Source organism: Xiphophorus maculatus, chromosome 19 (assembly GCF_002775205.1).
Source record: "Xiphophorus maculatus strain JP 163 A chromosome 19, X_maculatus-5.0-male, whole genome shotgun sequence".
NCBI lineage: Eukaryota > Metazoa > Chordata > Actinopteri > Cyprinodontiformes > Poeciliidae > Xiphophorus > Xiphophorus maculatus.
The window spans coordinates 11,897,307-11,912,706 of NC_036461.1; the positions used below are offsets into that span (position 1 = coordinate 11,897,307).

General features: G+C 37.9%; 1 protein-coding gene across 3 annotated transcripts; it reads right to left on the reverse strand.

The window, feature by feature from the left end:
* Nucleotides 1–2,552: 2,552 nt before the first annotated feature.
* Nucleotides 2,553–12,266, reverse strand: ipcef1 (interaction protein for cytohesin exchange factors 1). Of its 3 annotated transcripts, none has more exons than XM_014468815.2 (11): nt 11,817–12,266; nt 9,936–9,989; nt 9,550–9,589; nt 8,883–9,052; nt 5,254–5,327; nt 4,770–4,841; nt 4,617–4,681; nt 4,286–4,410; nt 3,422–3,770; nt 3,088–3,278; nt 2,553–2,974 (listed from the first exon to the last, which is right to left on the reverse strand). In XM_014468815.2, exons 1-11 carry the CDS (start codon nt 11,889–11,891, stop codon nt 2,774–2,776), a joined length of 1,416 nt encoding a protein of 471 aa, XP_014324301.1. In that variant the 5' UTR covers nt 11,892–12,266; the 3' UTR covers nt 2,553–2,773. The 3 variants fall into 3 exon arrangements, with proteins under 3 accessions (XP_014324301.1, XP_023208341.1, XP_023208340.1); XM_023352573.1 differs by lacking the exon at nt 11,817–12,266 and adding an exon at nt 11,430–11,810; XM_023352572.1 differs by lacking the exon at nt 11,817–12,266 and adding an exon at nt 10,261–11,335.
* Between the last annotated feature and the right edge of the window lie 3,134 nt (nt 12,267–15,400).

The window sequence follows — 15,400 nt, forward strand, 5'->3', positions numbered from 1 at the left end:
TGGCGCATAACCTCAATGGGGAATTTGCAGTGAGACGCGCGACTCCTAGAGGCAGCTTTTGGGAACTACAGTATATGTTGTAACACAGCAATATCATCTGTGCCCTGCAAAAGTATTCATATCCCCACAGCTTTTTTTTTTTTTTTTAAATACCGTCACATTAGAAGCACATACTTCTATTTCATTGCAATTTTTATGTGGCTGACCAACACAAAGTAGTACCTAAATGGGAGGTAGAAAGAAACTTTTGGAAATAAGATCCTGACAAATGTGGCTTATATATATATTCAACCTCTTTTAAGTCTGACACCCCTAAAAGTAACAAAAACAAAAAATGCCTGTAGAAGTTGGCTAATTAATAAATTAAGGCTTGATTACTTTTGCTGCAGAACATAAACAACAAAGGTGGGTATCCAAAACTTGTTCACAAGTAAGAGTAGCACTACTCATATTTTTTCTCAAGTAAAAGCAAATAATTCCCGTCCAAGAAATCACTCAAGAGCAAAAAAGTATTCCAGAAAAAGGCAACTCAAATACTAACAGATTATAATATCTGATTTAACATTTTAAAACAATTTCATCAGACAGAAAATGTAAATACTCCTTGTTTAAAGGTCCCAGATAAATCTGTAATACATTTTAAAACAGGGTTATGCTACAAAGCGATATACAAGACTTAAGGCGTCTCTCAGTGCACTGTTTAATTCAACATCTAACTAAATGGAGAGAATATGGAACATTTAGACAAAATAGTATGAATACTGACCTGGTCTGAGCAAAATGAACCATTAATCAGAGAGGCACAGGTGGAAACATCAGTTGTAAGAGCCCGGGGACACGGCACGCATGTGTAGGGAAGTGCTCTGGTCAGATTAGTCAAAAACTCAGCTTTCTGGCCTACATGAAGATGCTTTGTTTGAAGAAAAACAAACACTCCATGTGAAACTGAACACATTATATTCATGGTTAAGCATGGTGATAGCAGCATCACGGCACATGAACATTTTCTTTTTCAATAATATAACAGAAGTGAAGGGAAGTTAACTGAGGTAAATACAGGCCAAATCTATGAGGTAACCCTGCAAAAGAGTTAAGAATGGGACATGGCAATCTACTTACCTTAAATATGCAACTGGAGCTACAATTTAATTGTTTATGTCAAAACAACTGTATTAAAATAACCTAGACATAAATCTACATGAAAATCATTTGCAAAAGTTTAAAGCTGTTGTTCGCATCCTTCATTTAATATGACTGAGCATGGAACTTTTCAGTTTTTGTCTTTTTTTTTATTCTGCAAATCAAGGTTCTGTAGATATACAAACTGACAGAACAGCCTGGAATTTTTGGCATCACTTTATTTCTTTTTATAGCAAAAACAAAAGATAAAAACACTACAATTACACATTCACTATTATTAACATATTTACACTAAACTATAACATGAAGGAAATATATATATATATATATATATATATATATATATATATATATATATATATATATATATATATATATATATATATATATATATATATATAAAAATGTTCACATGGAGCCAGTCTGGACTCTCTGTCATATTCTGTAATAATCCATGTTCAAAGTTGAATCAGGTACCTAAACCTGTTCCTGGAAAATCACATAATAAGGGATATCTTTCTTACTGTTTGATAAGCTCAAATCTAATGAAAAGTTAAAATTAAAATTAGTGACATTTTACAAAACATTTCACAATAGTTTTGCAGGACAAATGTAATAATTTGTAAAGGTTTGCTAAAAATTAACAGTACCAAAACTGAAAGCTGACAAACTTCTTCTTTAAACAGAAATGCTGTGTTTATTGGTAATGTGAAATTAAATGTCACTTTAGTTTTATATTTGCATATTTTGGAGTTGAATTATTTACCTATTTGTATTTAAACTTGGATGGTTCCCTCAGTTAAAATTTGACCCTATCTGAAAGACAGTTGATGCTAATATTTCATTGCATTAGCCAATAGTGATTGCACTTTCTGTACACATACAGGGCAGTAATGCTAAAGAATACTACCAAGTATTTTTTCACACTAAAATAAACATACTGCCAACATTTACGGTCTCAAGGCAAATGCCTAGTGTTTTAGGTGAGTTTTAAACTGAATAGCGACAATAATTTGACTCCTATTTATCTGAAATTATCAGGATGTGATTTATTCTAACTACAGGGTTTATTGTTCAGTCAGAACACTTAATATAAAGCATGATGTGACATCTACAGCACAAGGAAAGAATCATGGCTCCTGGATTGCTTGTAACAGGCACAGATGGTGCACGGCACCAATAATTAGACAACAATCTGGGAATTTGTTCCCTGCAGATGAAAACAAAGTAGATAAATTACACAGTAAAAAACAATACCAAAAACAAACAAAAAACAGTGTTTCTGTGCATTCTGTTCCATACAATCAGAGTTTATGCAAAGGTTCTGTGAATTAAAATGCTGAAAAAGACTGAGCTCTGAAAAATTAGCTGACTCTACCAAGTGGCAAGTAAAAGTAATACTAAAACAGAAATCACATTTTCATGTGTATTGCTCATGTTTCCAAGTCAATATGAAACCTAAAACAGAAAAAAACAAAACAAAACAAAAAAAACACTCTACAGATGCATGTTAAACAGCAGTTAAATATGCGTTTACATGGAACTGAAGTGTCATCTGACTAAATCACAGCAGTGAGTGTATGTAATCATGAGGTCCAAGTCCAAACACAGTAAACTAAGTCAGGAGGACTTCTTATAAACTGGTCTCTGCAACAGGGGCAGCGGTGACTGATGCTGCAGCTGTCACAGCCTCTGGCGCCCCCTTCTGGTCGTCTTTGACGCAGATCTCCACCATCAGTGGTGCGTTGGCTTCCTTCCACTCTCTGAACTTGTCTGAGGTAAGCTCCGGGTCACACAGCACCTGCTCTATTGCCTGCAAGTCCGCTTCCTTAGACTGTGACAAAAGAAAGAAAAGAAAAATGAGAGAAAAAATATATCCATTTGAAATCCACACAACAAAATACCCAGATGATTTCAAAACCTCAAAAGTGTTTCTGTACTGTTTACCTTTAGCGTGCTATTGAGTGCCCTGATATGGTGTAGCTTATCGTTAACGGTCTGGTTTTTACAGCGTTTAACAAAAGAAGCCCTGAATTCCCTTTTTGTGGATGGTTTCCGATCCCCTATTGGTGAAAGGCTGGCCTCCTTTAGATGAATGTACAGCTTTTCCATCTCATCAGAGCTATTCCCACGACTGCCTGCAAGAGGATAAGGTTACAATTTATTATGCAGCCCATTTGCATAACATAAAGTCCAAGGGGATTTTAAGGTAGACATCAACTTTGGGGAAAAACACACAAAGGTAGGAAAGCAAATATAGAATAAAACAAGAAACATTCACCTGCACTTTGAGGACCTAAAACATCCCTCTGCTCCTCCCCATGAGCTGCTGGGTTCTCTTTGTTGGACCCATTTGAGTCTGTGGAGCTCTTAGGAACCGAGCTGTCCGACACTGCTCCCACTTCTGTTCTCCCTTGTGGCGGTCGTTGAGTGTGAACCTGGACCGAGCACACCACTGCTGTCTCCCCGGCTGGAGTAGAGGACGCCTGTGAGACAAGGTCCATCCAGGACTGCCGTTGCTTAGCGAGTGAAGAGGCGGAGCTCTGCGACGTCATCGTACTGACGGGGGAGGAGAGCGAATCGCTGGCTACTGCAGGAGCTGTGGAAGAATATGGTGGTGGTACAGTACCCTAAAAGAGAGAAAAGAAATGTGTTTGAGGCATTCGTATGTCTTAAATTTCTTAAATTGGGATAAGTCGCAACCAAAATCTGTATTTTATTGGGGTTTTTTTTATATGTGATATTCCAATGCAAAGTGCCACATACGGTATGTGTGAAGCACAATGACAACATATAGAAGTCACATAAGTAGTACATGGGGTTCACGAGCATGTAAGTTAATCTCAGTATTGAAAGTAGCTGGTCCATGAAGGCATCAGAGACACTAAACTTATGAATTTTACTTAAGAACATTGAGATCCATGTGTTTTCCTTCCACTTCATAGTTATGCCCTAAATAGTGTTTTGATAACAGCTAGAACTGGAGTTTGCCTTTGTAACATGAACTTGAAAAGGGAACTTCGTAGCCCTTTTCCAGAAACGGAAAAAAGGGGTGCAAATACTTTTGGAAGACACACGTTTAAACCCATCGACCAAAACAAATCAAGGAATAAGATAGGTGCTATTTTTAGGAATCTTTCCTGACCTGATGTGTGCTCCCAGGTGGATTAGATGCATCCACAGAGTCCCGTAGGGTCTGCTCCGAGTATGGCGGAGGGGGGATCTCTGTGCTCTCTGCTTCTTCGTGATCGCTGGCTTCACTGTAACACTCTGAACGTCCACATTGGTTTGAAGAGAAACATGATAAAAATGCATGAATTTATAGGACGACGCACTGACTAGAAAACAAAAATCGACCACAGGACGTTGCTCTAATTTGGCAGTGTGGCATATCTCCTGTGAATCAGCCACAAATGCTGCTCTAAATTTAAGAACACACCTGGCAACAAAACACATGTTGAGCGCGGGGGGCTTACCAGCTGCTGTGGTTTGATCTGTTTGTTCATAATTAATGGAGGCCAGCCCAAGCTTGTTCAACCAGCTGAGAAGAACAAACAATTCATCTTTAAACATACGATATTAAGAAAAACCATCAGCTTTCACCTTAGTTATATCCTATTGTAACTTACAGATTCATGTCCTCGTGGTTCTCAGCAGCAAAATAAAACATCATGACCTGAGGATGGCAGGCTTTGAATGCACTGTGAGAGACAGGAGAGCATTTAGAGGAAGTTCATAGAAACTTTAATGCACAAGATTACAACACCCACAGATTAGCAACCGTGGATTACTGTTCTCAGTACATGAATGATATTTCTTGTGGTTTCAAACTACTTTTAGTAGAAAACTCCATGTTGTTTCTGGTAAGAGATATGCAAAAATAAAAAGAAAGAATCTAATCCTATGATGAGATGTGATCAGTGGAAAAAGGAAGTGACTTTTCAATTTCAAAGATCGTTTCAGAACAATTTCGTAAATAAACATTTCCTGGCACAGTGTGTGGGAAAACCTCCTATGACACCCAGGCTGTTAAATTAAGTCTCATGTTTAGCTAAACAGATGAGATGCTCAATCACAACATCATCTTCCTGGAAAGGAAAACTTTGAGCTTACTGCTTCTTCTTGCACTCGATGGCTACATCTATCACGAAGTTTGCGAGGTCAATGTAGCCCTCTGCTTTCTCCGCCTGCAACACAGGAATTGAATGATAGTTAGCGCTAAGACATAGCGATGGTTTTCAAACCACTTCCTGGCAACACCTGTCGCCCAGCTGCAGCCGGTGATGGTGACATACATTAATCCTGACCAAAGCCATCACACCCGTTGCAGTCATGAAAAAAAGTATTTGACGACTTACAAATTTGTTAGATGATTGCTTCCGTTTTTGACATTTATCACACTTCAATGTCTTAGATGAAATGAATTTAATAGTAGAAAAGGGCAAGCTAATATAAAACACAGAAATGGCTCGTCCTAGATGCCAGAAAAGAACATGTAACCGATCCTTTGCCTCAGTGAAGGTCGGTCTTTATGATCAGTATCATGAAACAAGAAATTTTGTTGTGGTAATATAATATGCATATTTGCTTCACAGTAGAGTAGAAGACTACAGTACTCTGGCTCTAAGCTGTTCATAGTGATCAACCGGAGAGAAAACCTGGGGAAGAAACGCCTCTGCGATTTCTGCCAATAGCGCTTTGTAGTGCTGACCTGAAGGTAAAGGTTTAAACAGTTTGTGATCAGGATGTTGGGGTTTGCAGAGATGTTCGCTGCACACAATTTCTGGAAAAGGACTTCATCCCTGTGGTCAAACATGGAGGGAGCAGTATGAGGATCATTGGGGGTTACCGTACTTAAGATTTGATTTAAAAATTTTGTTTTATCAATATCTTATTTTTCTAGTGCAGTGCCAGGACATATTTTACAATGTGTGAGTTTTATCATCAAGTAGTATTTGTGTCTGTGGGGCTCTGATTGTAGGCAGACAGAGATTTATAGTCAAAAGTATGTGGTGTGAATTGTCTAAAAACCTTTTTGAGTCACCTTTAAAGTGATCACAATAAAAATGGCAGAATAACATGGTGAAACTTAAAGGCCATTATTTCCAACGCCTAAGCTTAAGAGCACTTGGCTCATACAGCAGAAACTCTCACAGTGTACATGATTTTTAGACAATAAATTATCCGCAAGCACAAATTTATCACTTCACATAGATCATCATTTCACAAGACCACTTAATGGCCTCACAATCTCAGAAAAATACCTTTGTTGAGTTGAAAGCAGATCTGATGATTGATCTTTATATTTTAATAAAGTCAAATGAGAACTTGCATGTGTACTTTTCTTGTAAAAAAAAGTATTTTCTTGTAAGTGTACAATACAAATCACACAAGCAAGCGCACTGCTAATTCGCTTTGGTCAAAAGGAATCGAAATTCAGGTGGTGTGGCAAGGCTTTGAACAAGCTGTTGAAATTTAAAAACCCTCCAATTTGACTGTACGATTCTTTAAAGAAGAGTGGGCCAAAATTTCTCTATGGCAACTCAATGTTTGAACAACCAGTTACTGGGTTTAAGGAGTCATTACTTTTTTATATAGGACCAGTTTGATTTAGATGAGTTTTTCCCCTCACTCAGGTTATCTTTTTGATACATTTGTTTGATAATTAAAACACACAAGTGTGATGAAAACAGCAAAAACAGAAGAAATCTCTAAAGAGGAAAAGATTTTTCATTTTTACTTTATGCATGCATGTATGTCTGTCTGCATCTATGCTGACAGTCTGGTAGTGACAAAGACACATACAGGAAACACAGTGCAGTTCCTGTTGCGGCAGCGTGACAGAGGTTGAAGAAGCAAGTATGACTCGTCTGACGTTCACACCACTTCATTGTGCGCTTATAAGGTAGGGTGTTAAATGTGTGAAGTGCTAAACAGATTGAAAGCTTTACTGACGATTTTGTTTGCTACTGCAAGCAAGAATGTATAAAAGGACAACATTTTAATGTTTTTTTTTTTAATTTGTCTTAAATACATGTGAATAAGAAAATTAATCTCTTTGCATAGGCTGAAATAACAGTATGAGCCCCAGTAGTTATTCAAAATAACAGCTTCATTAGAAAATTATTGACTAAGCAAAACCAAAATAAATTTTTTTGTACAATTTGTGGCCAAAGCTTCATGTAACTCATCTCCACTACCGTCCAAAAATAAAATAGAACAACTCTGCAATTCCACTTCTCATTCTCACATTTATTTGGTCATGAATGTATTTATTCATGATTCCAACCAGGGAACACATTATCATCGCAAGTGCTTCAAGATCACACTGAAGACAACGCTCTTCAATGTGGATGCTGCTGCTAAGTGAAAAAGACTTCTAGTTGCTGCCTGGTGTTTAACAAAATGAAATAAAAGGAAATGCACATTAAAGATTTATGAACCAATTTAAAAGGCAGATTTATTTTTAATATGTCTTTGAATCATTCATGCTATGGAAGGGTGAGAGCAGCAGACAAGAAGAAGGTGAAACACAGAATCATAAAATTACTCTTTGATTCTTCTGAGATTCCAGTTTTTGTTCTTATGGAAAAAGCTGAGATTTGCAGAGAACTACCAAAACATCCATATTCAGAGATAAGATCAAGAGTCAACATTCTTCAGGGAATACTGGTCAGACTAATCGCCAAATAATTATGACAAACTCCTCAGTTATTTAGTTCCTTCTTTAAAATAACTCTTAAATTCTTTTGTTTTTAAAATAACTGCACACTCAAAGATACAGCATGCCATCGCATCTGCCCACAGTGACCTCTAAAAGTAAGAGCTAGCAGCAAAGTAATTGTTCTTCTTTACCGTTTCAGTAAAGACAGAAAGTCTGCAGACACCAAGTCTACAGCTCCCATGTCACATCACCCTGACACATCACTTAACAGCAATTTACAGAGCCACGTGTGATATCGTTTCGATAAACAACGCTCAAAGTGAGAAACAAATTTTCAAAAACATGCTGGCCAAACCAAAGAAAGGTCATTTGTTGTATAATTTTTTTCCCCACACTGCCTCACTGTAATAAATCAACATTAAAATAATGTCCAAATATGGAATGAAAACGCACGGTTTTGAACTATTTTTAAACAAAATAAGATTTGTAAAATGTTACGTGATATTGTATTTTGCCCCTTTCTCCTGTTAACCCTAAATAAAATCCAGAAAGGCAAGCTAACAGAATCTTTTAATTGAAAACTTCTAAAATGCCAAAATAAGGGCTTTTTATTGTGGGACATACTCAAAGGACACCGAAAGTCCCATTATTTAAATAAAGTGAAGAACTTTGCTTGGTTGTCACATTACAACAATAAATAATTATATTGGATTTAATTCCAATATGATAATGGAGCAACACAAAGTAGTGTATAAAAAGAGTGAGAAAAGAATACGGCATCATTTTCAAATGTTTTTAAAAATAAGTTTCTCAAAAGTGTGGCCTACATACTTGTGTATTTATCCCACAACAGTTTGATACCAATCCATAAAATTAAGTGCAACCATTGTCGTGTTAGAATCCTAAACAAAAAACATCCCAATAATATAAATGTTGATGTTGTGCTTGTAACCTAGACAACAGGATAACGGCAGCTAATAAACACTCTACATGTTCAACATCTTGAGCAACGTTTTAAAACATTTCGCACAAAAAAAAGGCGCAGCAGGCTATGCATCAAACATTATTCTTTACTCACCAACTGGTTGGTGTACCAGTAGAGTGCAGTTTTCTTAAGGACAAACCAGTACTTCTTCCATTTGATTCCCAGGAAACCCTTGGTCTCCTTCTTTCTGTAAAGCCAGCCCTGGTGGTCCGGTTGACCAAGCTCTTTGACGGAGATTCGTCTTCTACTCATGGTACCATTGCCTGTGCACAGATAAGGCCTGTACGTGAGTCCCCAAAGACCTCGCTACAAGCAAATGAAGCATTAGCTGAAGCACTTAGGTGAAGTCCAGCATCCTAGCTGAGACACACACACAAATAAAAAAATTCCATCCCAGCCAATGTAGGTCACTGAAATGACAAAACTAAAAGAAATAAAAAACAACCCCCTCCCTACACAGCACCTAGAACTTGGTCTGCTCTGAAGTGCTGTGGTTCAGTAATCTTCCCCTGACGAGATAATTAACCAGACACCATTGACAAGCAAAAAAAAAAAAAAAAGTTACACATTCAGAGATGAAGAGAGACGATGCAGAACAGCAGAGCATAAAAGAAGTGAAGTGAAAATAACTGTGGGTTGTCTAAAATCCCTTTGCGCACACTAATTGTCCTGCTGCTTCTCACACACGCCCACCGGTGGTCAAACCTACAGCGGAAAGGCAGCACCTGCTGCAGACGCAAAGCAAAAAGAGCCAGCTTACCCCCTCGGTTCTTCTTCTTCGACTTGTGCCTCAGGGAGACCTTTCAGAGAGGACAACGGCGAGAAGGAAGACAAGAAGAGAAAACCGTCACATGCAACAACTGAGATGAAAACGCTCACTGAACATCCTGTTTCTCACATGCACCGACTTCTTTTTCTTGCTCCTCTGACTTTCAGCTTCTGCCTCGTCTTTCTATCTATTCTTCATTTCCTCTGCCACCATGGGATTGTTAAACGAGAACAGAAAAAGACGGGAAACTGCCCTCTCGCCTGTTGTAGAGGCTTGTAAGCTTTGATAATTCGTATATCAAGTTCTGTCATAATAAAATAGCAGAAGCAGAAGTATCCCCTCTGTAAATGTCACACAAAAAAAAGACGGGTACTCACAGGATTATAGTCGTCAGCAGCCATCGAAGGACTCACAGACAAAGGGAAGGCAGCCTGTTGAAAGAAACCAGAAGAAAAACGCATTGACAGGTGTGTAGGTTGACAACATTTCTCCCCAGATAATGGGGCAGTAATTGTTTTGTTTTTTTCCTTTTGTTTCTTCAAAAGGAAGTGGCGTCATAAGCACAGAAGTACTGACAATGTTTTTTTTTCAAACTTTTGCAGAAATAAAGAAGAAGAATAAAGAAAATGTTGAATTTCAACATGCAACGGGAAGTTGAGTCAGAAAAAAGGCTTAAACCTATCAAGTTGAGCTCACACACACCACTGACTCACAGCTTGTGCAAAGATGTCCACTGTCAGCAGTTTCTGTCACACTGTGACACACAGATGAAGTAAGTAACACGGAATCCGAGCAGCACAGACAGAACTCCTTTTCAGTTTCTAGGTACCAAAACTGATTTTCTGGGGGGACGTGCATGACATGTTCAGTTTTGCTGTTCAACATCCTAAAAGAACAAGGCTGCATTGAGAAATCTAGCCTGCAATTATTGGTAAACTTCCTCTGTGCTTTTAAGTTCCTCATTTGTGAAGTTAAAAAGCTCCCACTGTGAACAAACACTTCCAGCAAATAAGTTTAACCATTTTCACAGCTGAAAACCCCTTCAAGATGCCTCGCTCTGCTTCTACATTTTCCGAGAATTTAGAAAATCTCTGCGATGCAGATCTTCCAAAACTACAGGTGGATCTCAATGAATTGGAATAAAATTATGAAACTTCAAAAAATTTCAAAGACTACACAATCATTAAAAAATTTGACTGTGACAGTTGTCAAGCAGGCAGCTGACATATTTCAAGCATATTAGTGGAAAGTTGAGTGGAAGAAAAAGCATGATAGAAAAAGGTGCAAAAGCTAAAAATGCATATTCACATGATCATGGCTTGAGAATTAAACGATAAAATTTTACTTCTCAGACATTCAGAAAATGAAACCAATGTATTTATAATAAAAAAAAATCTAATAAAAAGTATTTATAATTCAGAAATGTTGGGTTATTGAAAAGTATGCCCATGCACAACAAATGAGGTAAGTTTTCTGCAGTCAAATGCAGCGACAGAATCGGCAGGTCCTGCTAGAGTATGAAATAAGCATCATAAACCTTTTTCGCATAAGAAAGCATGAAGTGCTTTTCAAGTATTGTCTGCTTGGCCTCTGTCAAGTCAGACTCTTCTCCATGACTGTGTAGGCCAAGCATAGCATTTCTATATTAATCAGTTTTAGTATCTGTCCCCTTTTCCTCCTTTTCTTTTTGTGTTTTCAGTAGCTGTGAGAAATACGTGCCTCATCAATGTAACAAATCTGTCATTTTTAAACACAAAATTGTAAATAACTAAACTTTCTGATTATATCTCAACTTACAGAGATGCTTCAGCTGATTTAGATCTTTAGGAGAAGCAGAAGTGGCTATTCCTTTAAATGGAATAATCACTCACCACAATTTCAATTTCCTAACAGTACAGGACAGGGTGGTTTTCACCCAGTTTAGTACCAGTTCACTGCGGAAGAAAATAAATCCAGGATACAGATTTTCATCAGGTGTCTTCAATTCTCTAATCCTAAAGTTGTTTTCTCTCCACTTCTCTTACATAACACGTGAGTAGCTATCAAATCGTGTTTCCGGTGCGTTTGAGCTCTTTTGATCAACATCGCCACTCTAACCACAGCAAAAAACCAGACACTGTGAGCTGTGCATGTAACTCTCGGTGTTAAGTAACATAGCTTCCTGATTGCTCTTTTTTTCCCTTTTCCCTACCGAGTAAAGTCAGTAAAGAGAATTTAAAGGCTACTCCAACACAATTAAAATGAAGCACGTACTCTACCTGCCACCACAATCTCAGTGAATGCAGTTTGACCCGAACTCTCCGTTCAAAGTCTGACCAAACCTTGATGAGCATGTTTGTGTCAAGACAATTAGTGTGGGCACAAGGAAGTTCTACTGGTTTTAGTTGAAGTCGAGGTGATCCTGGGTGTAACCCTGCACATTTCAAATTAGGTTTCTTCGCCCGCTGTGTTCTTTGTAATGGATATTAGAGGTGCATTTTATCGTGTTGTTCCAGGCAGGCAAAATTCCTGCTTTCTCCCCGGAGAGGTGAACTAGCAGTTACAGCTTGTTACCACTGGGTGTCGCGACATCCCCACTATTCAATATCTTTAGTCACGTCAACAACAAAAAAAAGAGTGAAATGGACTGAAAATGAGTCTCTTTAAAATGCCGAACTTTATTGTGTCGTAGATTAGACAAAAGCTTTTGACACTTTTGTCTCATCTGATTCTCACATGGTTCAGCAACGAGATGGGAATCTTCTTCCTTGGATCCAATAGGCTGCATTGTGAAATAAATACTTCTTCAACCGGAACAAAACCCAAATATCTGCAGCTGCATCTCAAATAAATTGAGAATCATTTAAAAGTGTAGTAATTCGATCTAAAGACTAAATTTGCTTCAACGTGAATTACATTTACACTCAAATAAAATATTTAAATATAACCTTTTTTGATTCAAATTAAAATTTAATCTCAATTGTTTTATTCTAGTGTCATCTAGATTGGACTCAACAATTTGGTTCTTTCGATTATTAATTTCAGCTGCTTAGATTTTCAAAATGTCAAGTAAAACACTTTTCTGTGCAGAAACAGGGACCAACTGGTCTGAAATTAAATGTCTCATAGTGTGAAGGTCATAAGAGTCAGAAGGGTGCTTCGAAATTACTGCTAAGCTAAGTTGACATAAGACCATCTTATGATTCTTCAGGAAGAATCAGGAAAGAAAATATGTTTTAAGATTTTTTTTCGGTTAGCATTGTGGGAATCTGTGTCCTGCCTTCATCACTCCTCACTGCCTCAGTGGGAATGAGTTTGTAGCCACAACATCACTGCTTGAACTGTGTGCAGAAAGAAGCATGGATATTCTGGCCTACGGTACATTTCCTATGCTGGGATGGGAAAAACATTTCTGATTCCAGCATTATTAAGGCCTCACTTACATTTGTGCTGAAGAAGACAGAGTCTCCTCTCTTTTTTATCCTTTCTTCCACTTGTTTTTGGAATTTAAAAAGTGTTCTGAAGTGGCTATTGAGAGACACTTTTCTTTTTTGTCCCCCAGTCTCCAACTGCAGCATTCTCCTCCCCCTCCCATTTATTTCCTTGCCTTTCTCATCTTCATTAGTAACTCTAAGTTAAGTTCATTTTAGATTGTTTGTCTGTGTTTAGGTGGAAGTGAGGTAATCTTGCCTGTGACTCATGTCAAAAGCCTCACGCCTTGACAGGATTGGTCACACCACTGTGGATCTCCATCTCTCACCGTGATTCATGCTGAGAACCGTCATGGTCCTTAGTTGATAACCAGAAACTGAGTGCATGATTGAGAGGGGGTCAGACAGAGTAGCCATTATTCAGCAGGTGAAACTCACATGGAGAGAAAAAGGGGGAAGGGAAAGGCTCAGTTTGGTGGTTGCATACCTCCTGCTTCTGACCTGTGTGCAAATGTACCACTCAACGACAAAAAAAAAAAAAAAAAAAAAGGATTCCGTTTGTGCTAAACGTACCTCATTTAAACAAAAGCGATCAGGAAAATGCAATTTTTCATTGTTAAAGGCTGTGACAAGAGTTTTCTTTGTGCAACAACAAATCATACCTGGTTGACAAATCTGCACAAGTGTGTTACTCATTTTCCACTAGTGACTGTGTGTGCAGCGTATCTAGTATTTGCAAAGGTTTGTGAACAGCATGTGTAGCATTGAGGAACTGACAGTAGTTTTTGTGTGTGAAGGAACCTCAGTAAAATACTCATGTTTGCGTAGTTCTGACTCAAATAATTAACCTGTACTTCTAGAAGTGGGGACCTTTTATGTAAGTCGGCAATCATGTGACCTTAGCAGAAAAACAAAAAAACAAAAAAGACTGTTTCCATTGTAATTTGCAGCTATAAGCAATCCAATCAAATAAATAAATCTATTTTTGAGTTTTTACAATGTTATATTTCAGGGCATGAAAAATGTCTGTTCCACCATAACTGTCTTTAACCGCAGTTAAACTTAGTTTAACTGCGTTAAACTATCCAAATTCATTTAGTAAATAAGTTTTGGAAGTTGCTTTTGGCTAATGCATTAGCAGGGATTCTAACAATTTTCCCTGACCTTTCTGGACAATTTTGAAAGCACAAATACCAAGGTTTTCTATGACATTGTTGATATTCCAATAGTGGTCTGGATTTATATATTGAGGACAGACAGACATGAGTCCATAAATATAAATATTTTATACATTTCATATTCCCCATTTATCCATGAAAAATTCTGAGTTAAATCCCACATAGTGCACGAACCCAGATGTGTATTATTTTTAAAGCACAAATCTGTTAATAAACTATTGCCGCAAATTCTAATTTAGGGGAAGAAAGCAAGAACTTATTGGTTGCATAGACCACTAAATTATTTGCATTATTTACACATCTTTTGTGTTTCATTGGTGAATAGGAGCAAAATTTGCCTTCAGTGATCAGATTCTTCTGACAGGAAGAAGCCTGTTGCTAACAACAACATGAGGTAGGTCACACTTCTTTCTTCCATTCTGGTAGAGTGTATCTTTGAGAGAGTGTGCATGTCGTCTTATCTCTGTGGGAAAAAGTAAGTGATGCCCTTGATTTCTCTGCTCCTGTACTGACACAGAGCCCAGAGAGATTCCTCAGGTTGCAGAGAGCATTTAGCAACTGGTGCATTCAGATGGTGTCACAGACAGAGGGGTGAATAATCATCTACTTACTGCTTGTGAGAAAGACCAAGATCGCATATGAGGTTGGTTGTATCTGTAGGAGCAAAAGACAGAGTTTTGGTTTGAAACACACACTCCAAAAATGTGTCAGTATGCACCTTACAGTAAACATTATCTTAGCTTAAGCTAATCCCAGTCATGGCTTAAATAAGATCACATTTTCTAAACAGAAAAAACAAACAAACAAACAAAAAAAAAAACATCCTCCAAATGATCTGTAGCTACTCATCAGGTTTATCTGATTCAATTGAGTTGAGCATCCATGGACACAGTCACATTTAATTGCAGTCCTTGTGGCTCTGATAATATTCTGGACACAAACCACTGCATCATTGGCAGAGAAAGAGCTTAGTCCCACTGCACACAACAGTCAGTTTACCTCAGCTTGGCCTCACCCTGCAATTTCAGGACATGACTATTGAGTCCTGTTTCAGTAGCTAACATTTTCTTGCCCTTCACCTCCTTTCATCTCCCATCTAAAAGATGCTCATTTTCTCCATTGCATGAGCTGTATTTGTGGGAACAGGAAGATGCAGAAGAGCAGTTGGTCAATCCATCCAAACTGGATGGATTGACCAGGGAAAATCAAGGTGACACCTGATTACATCAGTCAAATCCAGTTTCATGCCATTGC

Bases quoted from the DNA above. Each gene is read 5' to 3' on its own strand.
- ipcef1 (XM_023352572.1), bottom strand. From the start codon at position 10,521: ATGAGGAACTTAAAAGCACAGAGGAAGTTTACCAATAATTGCAGGCTA. The intron at 9,053-9,549 runs GTAAGCTGGCTC...ATCTGTGCACAG, and splicing joins GAAGAAGAAGAACCGAGGGG to GCAATGGTACCATGAGTAGA. The intron at 4,411-4,616 runs GTAAGCCCCCCG...GTGGACGTTCAG, and splicing joins AGATCAAACCACAGCAGCTG to AGTGTTACAGTGAAGCCAGC.